The following is a 16,940-nucleotide window of genomic DNA, read 5'->3' as shown; positions in this document are numbered from 1 at the left end:
TTTGGTAAATGTTTTGCTGGGGGGTGATTTGTGAGATTTACATACTTAATATCCACTTGCACTGGCTTGGAGTTGTTTCTCAGGCTAACAACCTACCTCATAGGGTTGGTGTGAGAACAAAATTAGGAAAGAGAGTTGGTGGGGAGAGGGCCATGTATGTTTTGCTGGGGGTGGGAGGTGCTTTGTGAGCTGGAGCAAAAAATCATTGTCTGGTCATGGTGGGGGAGGGTGGCCGCCCATACGGGGGGGAGGTTGCCAGCTCAGGTTTTGTCCCTGGGCTCCAGTTTGCCTAGATTCGCCTCTGGTGATGAGAGAGCCAGGTGATGGGTTGAGGCTGGAGAGTGAGGGAGAGTCAGTCTGTGCTAGACTGGGAATGAGAAGAGCTGAAATAAACTGTGCAAATGTGATGTTGACAGCTTAGAAAGCAGCTTTCTGAATGGAGTCCTTCCATGTGTTACATGAAGTGCACAACTGCAAAGAAATAGGTGGGAATTACTGGGAGATTATACTCTTTTCCACTGAAAGATGCCATTTCCAGGACCATCTTTTAGAATGCTCTTCTTGGGTCCTAGTACTTGGGGACAAAACTAGGTGGGCACTAGGACCCAAGCAGAACAATCTAGAACAAAGAAGGTCCAGGAAATGGTGAATTAATATATAATTCTACTGTCATCTTTTGGTGGAAAACAGTATCGAAATGGAGTCAAATCCTAATATGGTCTCAGAGATGTAAAGAAGAGTATTAATGTGAAGCGAAAGTTGTAGCCTTGTTTTTTTTAATTCTTTGTAAATTATTCTTTGTAACCTTTAAGCCAAAGAGAGTATAGAAATAAACATTTAATTTGTTCAATCAATTAAAACTGGAACCCTACACTAGTATCTTCCTACAGCCCTTCAAACCTGCTTTAAACCTCGGACACTAAGATAAATTAAAAGGGGTTTGGAATTAATTTACTGGTGGCCACACCAGTAAAGAAAAGAAAAGAAAAGAACAGTGATTTGCACTATCATGTTTATTCACAAACAGGAAGAGTGGTAACCACAATGAGCTTGAAGAGGTAAAGGCACCACCATGCCAAGTGGACAGTGCTGGCTTATAGCTGGTTGCCTGAATTGGAGCTGAGAAGGAATTTTTCTCTGTGCTCACAAGTTAGCCAGGGTTTTTACCTTCTCTGCACTGCCCTAAATTAGAAGCGATTCATGACTTACCTATAGATGACACTGTTTACAGGTTCCCCCAAGTGCTCAAGGCAAGCAGGATCCAAAGAGGACTTGGAAATCGGCTCATGTGTAGCTAGGGCCAAATGAGGACACGTGGGTGTTTTATGGCTGCCTTGGAAAAATAGTTCAATAAATTGGTTTAGCCCTATACATTTGTGTTGTGTCTGGGAAGCAAGACTGTTCTGCAGTGTGTTTAGGACCAACTCCAGTTGAAATCCTAAGATCTAGGAGCAAATAAATCAAGGAATATCAGCATTTAATTTTGTTTCATAATAAAATACATTTGTGTTTTTGGTTAAAAATTGGATCTGATATAGCTCTTCGCCTAGCTTACCTCACTTAGCTGTTGTGACAATACAATTTTGAAGGAAAGAATCGTGCATGTCACCTTAACTCTCCTTGGAGAAAGGATAAGTTAAAATGCTGTAAAAACATCAAACACTGCTATAAAAAACCCCAAACATTTCAGTACACACAAATTCTAGTTATGATATCCATATCCATAGTTCATCTTCAACAGTTCTTTGTACAACAGCATAGGCACTATCACTGACACATATCCTAAGAAAGGAGAGGGATGGATATCCATTAAGAAAATATATCCATGATAGTACATGAAGACTCTCTTGCAGGTGGTTCTCAAGCCAATGAGAAGAAATGGAGTGAGCTAGGAGAGAAGGCTCAGTAGCAAATGGCGTTTGCCTGGCCACAATATGCAAAATGGTCATGACATACAACCTTACCAATTTGTAATTATGTAGAAAATACAAAAAAAGATCCACATAAATTGGCTCAATTTTAACTACTTTTGATGTTTCCTTTATTGCTTTTGGATTTTAATTCTATGTTGGTCTGTTGTATTGGTAGCCCTGTGTGCTGAATAACATGATCGAAGTAATTTGATAAATAAATGATAGTGTATATGGAAGAGAAAGAGCAGGCAGGAAGTTCAAGTGACAAATGAAGATGAACAGTTAATAAATCCGTTTGTTCAGCTAAATAGTACTTGAAAATTGCTTCTGTGGAAAAGGTTCATAGAGGCAGAGAGCCATTGTCCATGCGCTCAGGACACAGGAGAAATGTGACTGCAGCATGGAGAAGAAAGGAAGTTAGTGGGTAGTCTCCTGGCCCAGACAAGGAGGGCAAGCAAGAGAGGCAACAACATAGGTCGAGTGAGACACACAGCACACCCCCGCCCCCCGTGTCCAGGCATGCAGAAGTTACTCATTCCAACATTTTGAATCATTGCAAACTCTGTATTGATTTTCATATTTATTGAAAATTTACAACCACTGACAACAAAAGGGTTAAAAACCATAGTAATAAATACATAAAAATCTGATTAAAACTCTCTTACAATTTGATTCATACTAGAAGACAATGATATCAAGAGTTGGTGGAGCTACTGATAGCACTCCAGTCTCTGTATTGCAAATATAAGTAATTTTCATTCTATAACTGGAAACAATTTCAAACTCCAAGTAGGTCAGTAGTTTTTAAAACAAACAAAATGTGGTCATCTTTACAAAAACTAGGCCAGTTCTTTAGAAACCGGGAAGTGATATAAAAGTTATAACGTTGGCATAGCCCAACCTAAAGCCTATACCTGCCAGTCAGGCAGCCCAGTCCAAAGGGAAGAGGTAGTAGACTGGCAGCAGCCTATACCTGCCAGTCAGGAACTGCAGTGGCTCTGCCTCCAAAGAGGCAAACTGCAGCATAGGCACAGGGGAGAAGGGGAAAACCTTTACTCTTAATACGTATCAAAAAATTTTATTGCAATGTCCTATATTCTAAGCAATGAAACACTATACATGAAACTTTCAACAAAAATAGGTATCTATGGTTTACAGTATTAATCTTACAGGTTTCTATTCCCCAGGTAAATTTTTCACAGAACACCACTTGGCAGACGACCTGTCCTGGATCGTACTAAAATCAACTATGTGTGGTCAAGAATATGTCGAGGAGGCAGCTATGGGAACATCATTTGCTGTTATTTTGTCTTAAAATTATTTTGTCTTAAAATTTTATATGTAAGATTCACAATATATACCATAGACACCTGTGGGAACACCATTTATTATTTCTTTGACCTATATAACTCATATGGGCTGTAAATAAGTTTGTATGGATTGTGAGTATTTCTATGTATGTGTGGGTTGTTTCAACGACCTCTGAAGAAGATCCAATTGAATTGAAACATATCAGGCCTTTTAATATATTTTATGTGTTACATCCTGAAAGACTGAGCATTTGATTATTAAAATTAAGGCTTCATGGTTGTAATATATTTTATGATTTTATAGTATTATATATGTTCTTAGATATGAATGTATATTTTTGATGAGATTGTAATGTAGTGTTTTATTGCTAAGGATATAGAATAGTATAATGAAAATATATGTTGCATACTTACTAAGGGACAATTTTTAGACATCTCAACCTTTTTTGTTCCTAGCTTGTTGTCCAGATTGGGTTTGGCTCCCCCCCATTTTTTTTTTTTTTTTGTATATGAAAACCTTTAGTCCCCTGGGAAAGCCCACTGCCCAGAGTGACTTATGCCACACTTTTCGATGATATAGGCCTGCGCCACTGGGAAAGGGTGCTCCCAGCCTGAAAGTACACTGGCTCTGCCAAGGTAAGTGGCCTATATCATGGGCAATGGGCACGGACATCGGCGTAGGCTCCCACCACTTCCAGTGCAGCTTCAGCCTCCCCCGCCTTTGAATTACATTCTTAGTTGTTGGAGCTAATTGGGAATGTGGAACTACAGCTATCATTTCTGTGCTTCAATAGCCTCCTTGCCCACTACTTTCTCCTGACTCTTGTGAAACTTGCTACTACAGTCAGAAAAAAGGGATGGAAGTAAGGACTACTGAAGTACTGAGACAGAGGATGACACACAGCATACTCTCTTCCTTTTCTCAAGCTCTCAGAGACTGAGGCTCATTCCGCACACGCAGAATAATGCACTTTCAAACTGCTTTCAGTGCTCTTTGAAGCTGTGCGGAATGGCAAAATCCATTTGCAAACAGTTGTGAAAGTAGTTTGAAAACGCATTATTTTGCGTGTGCGGAAGGGGCCTGACTGTCTTTGGATTGATTGAAATACTTCAATGTTTTCTTTTTTCTCTAACATGCCTCAACACATAACTATTTATTTACTCTAAAATAATCAGTGCAGATGGCAGTTCAGTCTAGGGAAAAATGATCATGCTTTCTAAGTTGATACAAAAATATATCACATAAAAGAAATGTGAAAATAACAGTCTACCCTAGTAAAAATGGTCCATTGCATCAACATAATAAATCCTCACAAACATTCTGGTGATGAAGGAAATGTCACAAAGCATTATTAAGCAATATAAATTCCCAGAAGCTCTTTTCCAGGATCTCAGGGTTTTGGTTTTTTTACCATTTGTCAAACCTTCCCCTACTACAAAACAATCATTTTCTTCATCGTTTGTATTAGATGTAATGCCTGATTTCTCCTGAAAAATCCATATAGGTTAGTAATTCCCAGTGTGTATAGAACTAGACTCTCGCTTTGTAGGAAAACATTGAAGACAACCCATTCAAGTAGAAATAATGGTAAAATGTTGTAAAATGTTTCTGTGTTGAGTACTAGAATTCATCTATGAATGGTGGTATCCATCTGAGTTATTGCCCTGGAACTCAAATTAAACGGGGCAGCCCGATGAAGTCATCCTGATCTGCAGATCACAAAGGAGTATGTAGATAGTCCAAGTCCACAGTAGATTTTCAGCGGGCCTGATACAGGAAGTAAAATAGATCTACAGAAGCTTATTACTGATACTGCTGAGGACCAAACAAGGCAGTAACTATTGTTCAGATTCTGAAGCATTTGTGTATTCTACATAGGATTAAGTCTGAATCAGCTTCTAAAGAGCTGGTCTCCTGCTTATACTGTGCAATAGAAAAACCAGCAGACTAATACACTTGCAAATCAACAAGCTGATCAATAATTACCTCCCTTAGGAGAGGATGAATACACAAATTCATTCCATAGCTGGAGATCAGCTGTGGAAGTCAAATTCTATAATATTCATGTCTACCCCATACTGGGCATTAAAAAGCTAACTAAAACTTTGGGGGATCAGACTATATATTGCGCACAGAAAGAATATACTCACAAGATTTCCCTTCTCAAGAAGCTAATACTGAGAGCTTTGCTACATGCTTAAAATCCATCTCCATAGACTTAGACTTAATACAGTTCTGAAAAAGTACAAAAAGTAGTTACTGAGCTACCAAAATGTTAAAAATTGGTCAGCGGGCTAAGCAGCTTTTCTGTGTAACTGAAACCATCCAGTGAACACTACATTACATGCTTGAATTTTCAGGTTGTTCTTTTGAGGTGAATTTCATAATTCTTCAAAGTCAGTTAAATCCACCACAACTTTTAGGAAGAAGATATCATCTTTGATGTAAGCATTCTTTGAATTTTCCAGCACATTGTGTGCCACAAACCGAGGGCACCCAGAGGCAATGTTCATCTCTCCTTCTGGCCTTTTGAAGCTGTTGCTGTTGGGGAGAGCCTTAAAGGTTTCAACAATGTGATTTTTCTTCCCACTTTGATCCAAAAGCATAAGCGTAACCTTTTGCTTGAAAGGCCAGGGTAACAGTGAGTCAAAGTCCCCTCTCATCACTACAAAGTACAGGGAAACATGTGTTCCCTTTCCCGAACCATCACCATTCAGATATGCTCTGGCACATAATCTATACCCACAGCGGCTGGTATGAAAAGGCTGGCTGAATATAGAGACAGTGTGGCCTTCCACAGCCTCTCGTTTCTTTATTTTGTAGTCCACAATTTTCCAAATCAGTTTCCCATTGTAACTTGTCTCTTCCAAAAGCTTAAACCGTTCCTCATTTTTGTTAAGTTGTGCCCTGTGCTTAGCAAGGTGGACATCATGGTGGTTGGACAAGTCTTCAAGAAAAACTGAAGGAGAAAAACACAAATAATCAAAGAGTGAAGAGTTGTAGACAGATTTGTGGAAATGACATCTGTATCATAGAAACACAATAACATACATTAACTCTTTAATATTTACACTGCCTGTTTTTTTATTGATGCCCTTTTTGTAAAGGACGGTTCCATTCTTTCCTGTTTTTCAATAAATTGTACAACACCAGTTATATAAATAAGCTGCCTCAATTTCAAATAATGAAATGTTTGTCCTATGATTTTTAATATTTTATTTTATTAGATTTATATCCTGCTTTTTCCTGACTGAAGTTGGGCTCAGAACGGCACAGTTAAAATACATAAATTAATTCAAAATCCCATTGATTAAAATGTCCACTGGTGCTACAGTTATTTCAATCATTCATAGTTCTTAGGATGACCAACCAACGAGTGAGGGACATAAGGAAAACAAAAGAACCCAAAACAAAACCAGCTATATAAATCGCATATACAAAAACAAATAAGATAGGTAGGGAGATCAACAGTGATATAACCATTGCTGCCTCTACTATAGACCTGCCATAAATTACATGCCATGAGGAATTGAGCCAGATCGTGCAGGGACCAGATCTCACTTGACAGAGAGTTCCGGAAGGCCAGAGCTGAGAAAGCTCTGGTTCTGGTTGAGGATAACTGGACACTTTCAGGGCCAATAATCACAAGCAGATTGCTTCTAGTTGAGTGTAACACTCTCCAGGAACTGTATTGAGAGAGGCCCCTTCCGCACATGCAAAATAATGCATTTTCAAACTACTTTCACAACTGTTTGCAAGTGGATTTTGCTATTCCGCACAGCTTCAAAGAGCACTCAGAGCAGTTTGAAAGTGCGTTATTCTGCATGTGCGGAATGAGCCAGAGGAAGTCTTGCAGATACTAAAGTCCCAGACCATTTAGGGCTTTGAAGATTAACACTAAAACCTTGAACCTGGTCCAGTATTCATCTGGTAGCCAGTACAGCTGGCAGAGTACTGAGTGAATGTAAGATTTTAAAGGCATCCCCGTAAGGACCGTCGCCACTGCATTTGGGACGAACTGAAGTTTCCAGAGCAGTCTCCAGGGCAGCACTGCATAGAGAGAGTTACAGTACTCTAGCCTGGAGCTGATACTGGAAGTATAATCAAATGTACTTAGAAATATGATTTATAAATTACCTCTCATCTTTCCTTTCTTCTTTCAACCCTATCTTCATTTTCTTTATAACTTTGATTGTTAAATATTTTTATACAGCAGCCAATGTTTTGTAGCGTGTGTAGTGCTAGTATTAGTTGCCTGATTTGTCTGAAAAATTTAACTAGCATGGCATAACAGTTAAAAGTGGCAGGCTATAATCTGGAGAACTGGGTTTAATTCCCCACTTCTTCATATGAGTGGTAGACTGTTATCTAGTGAACTGGATTTGTTTTTCCACTCCTACACATGAAGCCTGGTGGATGATCCACAGTTCTCTCAGAACTCTCTCAGCACCACCTACCTTACAAGGGGTGGGGAAGAGAAGGAGTTTGTAAGTCACAGAGACTCCTTAAAGGTAGAGAAAAATGGGGTGTAAAATTCAATTATTCTGTAGCTAAACTTTCTCTTTGAATATGCCACACAGCCTTACAAAAGGACCCTACCGAAAATCTTGACTATGCAGTTGCTTAAAAGAGAGGTGGGACTATCACATTTATAATAAGGGCAAGTTATTTTTAATATGCATATCTGAGAAAATTCTCTGTGATAATAATACATTGGAAGAAGTACTTGGCAACGGAAAATTCATTTGGCACAAATCAACGAACAACTATCACTCCAACCTCAAAATTAATATTAAAAATCCAATTACTGGGGAAGAATCGGAATGGTTCTGCAAAGTGAGTGCTTTTGCCAAGAAACCACATAGTCCATAGAAGACTCTGACTTGCAGCAGAACCACATACCGTATTAGAACTCCCCCCACCCCCCGCCCCATCTCTTCATTTTACCAGAGGGACAGGAACAAACTCTTTCATTTGAAAGATTTAAGATCCCTTATACATAAACATAGATACAGACCTGGGATCTTGGCTATTTAAATGCTCTGAAAATCTTTTTTGCAAATCCAAGAAACTAGCCTTCAGAGTGAACCAATTCGTATCTTTTAAACAACTGCTCATTTAAACAACTCACAAAAAAACACACAGATCAGGTGGATTCAAAAAATACACAGTGCGTACTTAGGCCCTGAATCTGTGTCTCGTTTCTTTAATACTATTGCTAACAAACCTATAATACCAGAAATCTTTAGTCAGAAAAGAATGATCAGAATACCTAAACGTTGCTCAAATGACTCCAGGAAAGCAACTTTTTGCTTTATGGTTTCAATGGTCTCCAGCAGTTGTTTCAGGTCAAATTTACTCTGTTGTTGGTTTGCCATTTGTATCAGCTGCCTCACTTGTGTTTCCAGGCAGGCAGATTTATCAACGTGAACAGCCAGAGACTTCAAGTGGGAGAAGGAGAAAAGGCATAAAAACACGCATGCACGCGCACACGCATGCACAAAACTGCTTGGTATTAAAATACATTTATCAAACCTTCAAAGCAGCAACATTTAAAATGTTTCCTTTTTTAGGCAGTTTGAGTTTTATTTTAATTAGTATGCCAATCATTCATTTGAAGATTCAGGTTTAGTCGTCAGTCCCAATGATCTCAATTAGATTCCTACAGATTTTGTTATTCATAATTTATCACAGCCTGGAAACATTAGTTTTAACACAAAAGTAGCTTAGTATTATAAAAATTAGCACTGTAATAGGTCAACCAAAAATACTGTGTATTAGCCTCTGGACTGTGCTATGAGTCCATTACTTCAAGAACAGGGAGCTTACTTTAGATCTAAGGGTCTTGTTTATGCTACACAAGAGCTTGAAAAGGGTTTGAGGAAACTCCATTTATGCACTGCTGTTGCGGGTTTCCTGGGCTGCGTGGCATTTATGCACCTTTAGGAAACCCTTGTCGTGGGTTTCCTGGGCTATGTGGCATTTATGCACCTTTAGGAAAATGGGAGTACCACTTTGTTGGATGTACACTGCAATGTTAAGGAGCAACACTGGTGAAAGCACTGGCAGGCAAAGGGGCAGACAAAGGTGCTTGACACCAGTTAGTCAGCTCCCAAAGCCACCTCGGCCCAGAAATGCTCATCCGCATGGTGGAAAGTTACATCATCAAAAACCCCAGCATAGGCCACAGGTGCCCATACAATAGGACGGGCAAGAGAGGAACAGAGAGGGTGCTTTGGTCTCTCCTTTAGGTGTTTGTACTAAGTGCTCACACAGTGGTGCGAAGCCCAGACCACGTGGCTAACATGTTTCATTTCAGAACCCTAACAGGCATCCCATTTCTGGAGGGTCAACCTGAAGGGGCGACCATGCACAGACAAGTGAGCAGAGGCAGGAATCCAGCTGCCCTGGCCCAGAAGTCCACACCTGCCTCTCCTGTACACCTTGTACAATCATGGGCACTGCCTTAACATGACTGGCTCCCAGTGTGTTGCATGTACAGGGGCAACCCAAATCAGGCCCACTCATACTATGTCCCATGACATTTCATTGGGTCATACTCCCAGAGAGAACTGTATCTGAGCAGCTATCCTGTGACTGGGGGAGGGCACTGGCAGTCAGTACTGGGCTCCTAGCACACTCTTTTGCCAGGGTGAGCCCTCTGCTCAAGCGGGGAACAGGGCATAACTGTGGTTTGGGGTGTCTGGCCTCAGCCCCACTGTGCTCTATAGACCAGCTGGCCAAATTACCATGGGAACCACTGCTTTGTAGGATCAGGACTCTATACAGCAGCAGCTGGAGCAGTTACAGTTGCACAGCACTTCCTCATGTAATCATTTGGATTGCTGCAGCCTATTTTTCAGGGGGGTTCTCTGACCAATGGAACCCCCCATGGGGGTGGAATTACAGGTCCCAGTGGCTATGACTGTCATGGCATCTGTGATTTGGCCTCAGCCCCAGACACCATTGCCATTACTGCCTTTGCTGCACATCTTTCTGTTTAGCACCAGTGTAGGTGGTGATTCAACAGGGAAACTTGAGAGCAAGATTGGTGCAGTTTGCTCAGTTACTGGTTCCAATCCAGCTCATGGAGCATCCTTCCTAGGCAGTCTTTGGACCAGCAAGTCCACTTCACTCACATGAATGCTTTGCTCAGCCCATCTCCTAATAACCCCTGGGAGCAGCTCTCAAAGGCACAGGTGAGATACTGAACAGAGGGAGCTGACAACTGAATTCATTGGAGCTCTATGATTTGCTGTTCAATAAAGTCAGGGATGCTTTAAAACTCTGTCCCTGTCTGTAAACTGATGAGACTAGCTACATGCCCTTCCCTCTTCTACCCATTCCCATCTGTAACCTCCCCTAAGGAATGCCCCTTCACAAGTCCAAGAGGGTAGGCTCTGACTCAGGGAAGTCCATGCTGGGATTGCTGTTTTTGGTCTTTTTGGTACTACTGGACTATTTTGTTCAGCTGCAAAAGACAGCAGGGGAACCAGTGGCAGACTGAAAGCTGACCCCACGTATTGGTCCCCAGGCCTTCTTACAGACACACGCTGCTAGCTGCTGTGTACAACTTGCTTGGTAAACAAGCTGGTGGGGATGCATGGCTGCTGTAGTATTTGGGGGGGGGGCATATTGCTGGCTGTCACACTCCTCCACAGCATTGCAGGCATAAACAATATGGTTTGGGGCTACAAGTGAAGAGGATACAAGGTGGATGCATGGGAGTGGCTGCCCTGGATGCTGCTGAGAGCAGTTGTGGAGCCTCATTCCAGCCAAATGATGAATCTCTAGGTTGCCCATCAGCTGGGCCATCCATTTCCTCTTCAGTATTTTGCAAGGGTGAAACATGAACTTCGAGACTTTGCCTCTGGTCCCTCCCTTTGTGGGAAACTGAACTAAAAGTCCTGTTCAGACTATCCTAGTGCCCTTCTATTGAGTCCTACCTGTCTGTGAAATAGCCTCTGCCTGCCCCCCCCCCCCAACGGCTTGTGGTGCTGACAGAACTGCAGTAGAGTGCCCAGAACCTGATGACATGACTCCTTTGAAGCCACCTTCCTGTCTCAGTGGTCAGGATGCTGATCCTGGGCGTGGGGGCTATGAGTTCAAGCCCAGTCTCTTTTCTTGTCTTTCTTTTTTAACTTTTCCAAGTGTATGGCAAGATAGTGTATGGCTTGGAGCAAGGATGGTTATGTGTGGGAAGCACGTTTGTTGCCAGTCTGGCCCTTGACTGGGAACTGGGGGGGGGGGGCATCTTGTCTGCCTCATGGGTGCCTTTCTCCTATGGGCTTGGAAAAGGTAGCTTCTTGGGCCACATGGCTCTGCTGGAGTTGTAGGTCTTTCCTCCCTGTCTCTAAATGGCGATAAGGGAGTGGCATGAAGGGGCAGTGGCTGGATGGGTAGACAGTGATTGGTTGTGCTTGTAGGGGTGTCATTGAATGCTGTTGTCTGACTGGTGGGTGCTGGTGGGGTTGCTACAGGCTCTGCTATACTTGCTATGCTGTCTGTGCTTTGCATAGGAATACATGTTATTAATCAGATACCATCGAGGTCTAAGAGATGCCTAAGATCAATTCTACAAGGCAGGTAGGGCAGCTTTTTATCTCCTGGTCTTTTTGTTTGTTCTCACCTAGTTCATAGTTGGTATTATTTGTATACCTGTATGCTTCCTTTTAAGCAACTGCAACACATTTCCCTACTTCCCTTACTGCACCAAGAAACATGTTAGAGCCCAGTCATTTGAAGCCTACAACAGTTTAATAGTACTATTCAGGGTCACACATCTAAGTCTCAGCGTAACTCTTTCTAGAAACTGAAGAAAACAACTGATACTTCAGAAAGAAACAGGTGACAAAATTACTCTTACTCCGAATAAAATTTAAAATCCCTTTGCTTGTTTATAGCAAATAAATGAACTATGAAAAAACAGAAATCGAATCCATCCTAAATAAAGTTAGAAAATCCCAGTCTGGCAGAATCTATGGCTGTCTCTAGATGGATAGTATCTCCATACAGATATACTTCTATTTTACTGAAGAAGTGAAGGGGTTAAGGAAGAATGGACTGGTCTTACCTGAGTGCTTGCCATCAAGTGGTTATTTTTACCATACAACTGTGTGAACTGCCTGAATTCTTTCTCACACTTTTTAACTGTGTCAGCTAGTTGCTGGATTTTTTGCTCATTATGTTCTAGGTTCTTACAAAGGTCAGAGATCTACAAGAAAAGAGATCTGTTTTTATTTAAAGTGTTTATAAATCTGTCTTCCGCCTAACCAGTTAACACACTCAAAATCAATAATAAAATTAATAACTGAACAACTAATATTTAAAGGACTCCAAAGATGTCCTGAAGACTACAGCAGTGCAGCCCATTTGGAATGCTATTGAGGTGAGGGCCCTCCTCTTCTGGAAGGTTGTTCCATAAAATAGGTTTGGCCAGGGAAAACGTCTGTGAATAGGTAGCAGCAGAATGCATGGGAGACATAATGAAAAGATGTTGCTATGCAAAATGTACCATGTGTTCACATCTGAAAAGATGTTCCTCCAGGTCATGAAGGACTTTAAAGGTAAGCACTGATTAGAGCGGGTCAAAAGGCTGGAGAGAGGAGGCCACTGAGGACAGACAGTCCTCAGTTTGCAAATAGGTTTTTAATTACTGCAAGTCCACAATGGGAAGAAAGACAAATGAATACACATTCTTTTAAACAACTTTCACCTTTTAAAAAAATATTATGAGTCCACAGTCCAAGTTAAAAGAATTTGGAGGAAAATATCATTAATACTGTACTAAACCTGATCTTCCAGCTTTGAGTTTTTGTCCAAGATCTGTAGCATGTGTTCTCTCAAAGAAATATTCTCATGTTCTGAAAGCATTCCTCTTTTAATCTAGAAACGAGTAAAAACAAAACAATGATGTGTTTTATGTTACATTTATTAATAAAAATGTCCTTTCTACAAAGTCTTATAATACAGCTGAAGCTGGGTAGCAAATGTATCTTCATTGTTATTTTGATCTAGTACTAAAAGACCAGAAGAGGACAGAAAAGTCACTGTGGTTAATTGTGCTTGGGAGTGTCAGTCTCTCCTAGCAAGGGATAAGTGTGTATTGCAATACTGTACCTTTGCTGGACAGCCATACAGTTTAAATGGACAATCAATTTCCACCTCAGGACATACTAAGATGTGACTTTCTACCTGCAAATAGTAACACAATGTCAGTGTCAAGAATTACAATGGATACATTGCTACACTTTGTGCTTTCACAGTAGGCAGGGATGACAAGGTCACATATCTTCCACTATGAACAAAGAAAATAAATTTCTACTACTAGATGCAGGTTGACATACTGCTTTCTCTGTGAGACTCAAGGCAGACTATGAGCCTATAATAAACCAAAAACATTCCTGTACCTCTTTTGTTAGAATTATCTGCTTGCAGCCATGGGGACAAATTAAAGGATAATAAGGACAATCAGTTTTCTCATGGACCTGGAAATAATAGTGAAAGGTTTGTTATTCAAGTGAATAAAAGAACAGAGCTAAATCTCTTCCATTCTACTCAATTAAAATAAAAAAGCAAAAGATGTCATGGGCATAATTTACCTGGGTTCTGCTAAGCAAGACACAATAAAATTAACAAAAGCAGTACAAGGAGTCAACAGTTTAATCAGAACAGTTCCCTTCCAGCCCAAACCTTCTGCCCATTGTGATATTTTGGGGGGGTGGGTGAACAGAAAAGAGACTGGATAGCTAACACCTTAAGGAACTCCTAGGAACGTTAGAGACTCAGGCTCCTTCCGCACATGCAGAATAATGCACTTTCAAACTGCTTTCAATGCTCTTTGAAGCTGTGCAGAATAGCAAAATCCACTTGCAAACAGTTGTGAAAGTGGTTTGAAAACGCATTATTATGCGTGTGCGGAAGGGGCCTTAGTTTACACTTATACTGCCTCTGGCTCTGGTAAGAGTAGCAGCATTCTTGGTTTGGTGGGGATTTATAACCTCTGGACCTTAGAAAATATCAGACTGCTGACTACTAATGGTTCCTGTACTTCAACTGGAAAATTTCAATAGATCAATGCCTTCTCAAAATTACTGGCCTGAACTTAATAGTGTGGTCCACATTATCAAGACGGCACTCTTGATGTTAGTTAGGATTGCCATAGAATATAGAGAAAGAAGTGATTGTTCAACTCTGTACATCCCAAACCACTTTCTATTTTCTACAGCACTTTGCAGGCAAAATTATGCAAACTGATTAAAGATATTTTACTGCAATCTTACCTGTGAACTAATTAAAATTATAGGTTGATTACAATACTGGCAAAGTTCCTTTCGATAGCTGCAAAGCAAATCTAGGTGTTCTTTCAAATCCTTCTGAAGAATTTTTTCACAACATCCTTCGTTGATACACTGTACACTTTCAAACAAACATTGCTGCAGGTGATCCTACAAAACACAATAAAACGTTATTATATTATTTACATTGTAAAACTCACTGAAATATGCATAGACAAGGATATTTGGAGAATTTATTTATAGTCTGCAATTCTCCGTGAGATTTAAGGTAGATTACAACTACAAACAATACAATATGAACAGTAAATTAAATAGAATCAACAAAATGAGAGGACATCACACTTTCCTCACTACAGACTGAAGACTTTTATAGGGCTTTTCCACAACTGTGCTGGTTTTCTGTGTAGCCTCATCCTTTTACAACCTTAGCTTTTTCATATATACCAAAAGGAGAATTTGGAGACAGAATAGGGTTTGTTCTTCAGGAACACCAGAAACTTCACCAAGACCCATTTTGTGTTTGCGTTTTGGAAGATGTTGGCTCTGATTCAGGAAGGCATGATTCATGAACAGAAACATGTTTCCATGCGTAGACCATTCTTTCTAAAATGAAACATGCTGAGGGCACATGGAAAAATGACCTTAATGATGTGGTGCCTGTCCCAGAGGTCCAGGTGCATGGCATAAAACTGTTCTGATTGCCAATACTAACTATGGGATGTAGGAAGAGTGTGAATACTCTGATCTTATTTCCCCAACACAGGCTAACCAACAGGGTATTAAAGTGTTTCCCCATAACAATAACTAGGATTAAAACAAATGGTTTCAAGTATTAAAACAAGAAGATTCATCCCTGGTATACAAATTATTTTATTTACAGGGGATTCTCACTACACAGATTGGCACCCTCCAATTCATAAAGAAAAAAGGAGGAGCTTTAACATCAATTTGCTGCTCTGACCACTACAAAACACCATGTAACATTTGGTGGACACTAAAATGCATACCTGGTATCGACCTAGAGACGTTTTTGCATTGCAGGCTGGCAAATTTCTGCAAAATACTTGCAAATTGAGTACTTCCCGTTTACAGCAATTGTCTTTAAAGACCTAAATAAAAAAGATTGCTTCAAACACATAGATGAAGGAGAACAGTTTGAACACAGTCTTGTAAAATAAGACACTTACTGAAATGTACATAAAACTAAGTTTCCTGGTGAAGGTCAATATAGGCCAGGCAAGCATTTGGCATTGAGAATTTGGAAAGTGAGGCCCATACTACTTTTATATTCCAGAAGTCAAAAGCTTTAAGAAGTAACTGGGCAAAAAAGAACACACTGCCACTGCTCCAGAAAGGCTCCTATTTATATTCAGACAACAACTCAAGTTCATGGTTTTGACCAATCAGGCCCTGAAGGATTTATACTCATCCAAGGTTCCATGAGCTGAGTGAAGTTCATGGAATGGAACCTTCTTGTCTCCTCCCCATCCCAACTGAAGTACATTAAGCCAGAGCACCCTCACAAACACCATGGGTGATGAAGTAGGGGGAAACTAGCAAAAATATACTTTGGAGACCATTTCCTCTCTTATATTAGGCTTCTTAAGATTACTGGTGCACTGGCAAAGGCTGGTAGAGAGGCACTCTGTACACAGTTGTGATATTCTTTTCCCTTGAAAGAACTACTGAGATTTCCAAGAGTCAGGCATTAAGTACTCTTTTATTCTCTAATATTAGTCAGCACCATCCACCTCCTCGTATGTGCACTGGATTTGTCATCCCTGTGATAGCTACAATGTAGCCTACCTGTTGCTGATACAGCGAGGCCCTCCCATTCCCCACAGACAATTAGCCAACCAGCTATTCTGCCAAATGCCTTTGATATACTGTGCGCAGACCAGAAGGAGAAGATAACCAGACAACTGTACGTGAAGTACAGTGAACACTGTTTTCTGATGTATCTTTTGATCCTTTCTTAATTTAAATAAATGTTTCAGTCAATTTTAAAACAATTTATTTAAAACATATATAATCTGCCTGTCTCCAGCTTACAACTAGTATGAACATAAAATAAGTAAAAAAATTAAAAGATAAAACGAAACATCTCCTACCTATAATTGCATACCTGGCAATAATCTCCAAATCCTCTACAACAAATGCCCACTACAATCAACAAAATGTCTTCTAGTACAAAACTATCTCATAGGTCAAATCTCCACAGTCAATTAATTACATGATACTCATGGAATTATCCAGGTTTCAGCAAGAACTCCCCAGTGCTCAACCGCTGAACACGGATTCATCCTGGTTCTGGCACTCCCGTTCCCCCTTATCATGTGTTTTTTAAGAACCTGCATGAAAGTGAACCTTTTCAAAAAACATGTGCCGAATCCAGATCAGTGGGGAGGTTCGGTGGTTG

At 40.4% G+C, this 16,940-nt stretch overlaps 1 protein-coding gene across 4 annotated transcripts in view; it reads right to left on the bottom strand.

The window, feature by feature from the left end:
• Positions 1–2,463: 2,463 nt before the first annotated feature.
• Positions 2,464–16,940, bottom strand: part of TRAF5 (TNF receptor associated factor 5) — a 41,587-nt gene continuing 27,110 nt past the window's right edge. For 3 of the 4 annotated variants that reach the window (XM_048485634.1, XM_048485798.1, XM_048485881.1), the window contains 8 exons: positions 15,529–15,630; positions 14,507–14,671; positions 13,634–13,711; positions 13,344–13,418; positions 13,017–13,109; positions 12,298–12,438; positions 8,497–8,665; positions 2,464–6,183 (listed from right to left, as the gene is read on the bottom strand). In XM_048485634.1, coding sequence (XP_048341591.1) covers positions 5,606–6,183; positions 8,497–8,665; positions 12,298–12,438; positions 13,017–13,109; positions 13,344–13,418; positions 13,634–13,711; positions 14,507–14,671; positions 15,529–15,630 — 1,401 coding nt within the window. In that variant the 3' untranslated portion in view covers positions 2,464–5,605. The remainder of the gene's footprint in view (positions 6,184–8,496; positions 8,666–12,297; positions 12,439–13,016; positions 13,110–13,343; positions 13,419–13,633; positions 13,712–14,506; positions 14,672–15,528; positions 15,631–16,940) is intronic. The other variant, XM_048485714.1, reaches the window with a different exon arrangement.

The sequence above is a fragment of the Sphaerodactylus townsendi genome, linkage group LG01, assembly GCF_021028975.2.
Source record: "Sphaerodactylus townsendi isolate TG3544 linkage group LG01, MPM_Stown_v2.3, whole genome shotgun sequence".
NCBI lineage: Eukaryota > Metazoa > Chordata > Lepidosauria > Squamata > Sphaerodactylidae > Sphaerodactylus > Sphaerodactylus townsendi.
The sequence above is the reverse complement of the archived record's forward strand: the minus strand, read 5'-3'. Positions and strand labels throughout refer to the sequence as shown.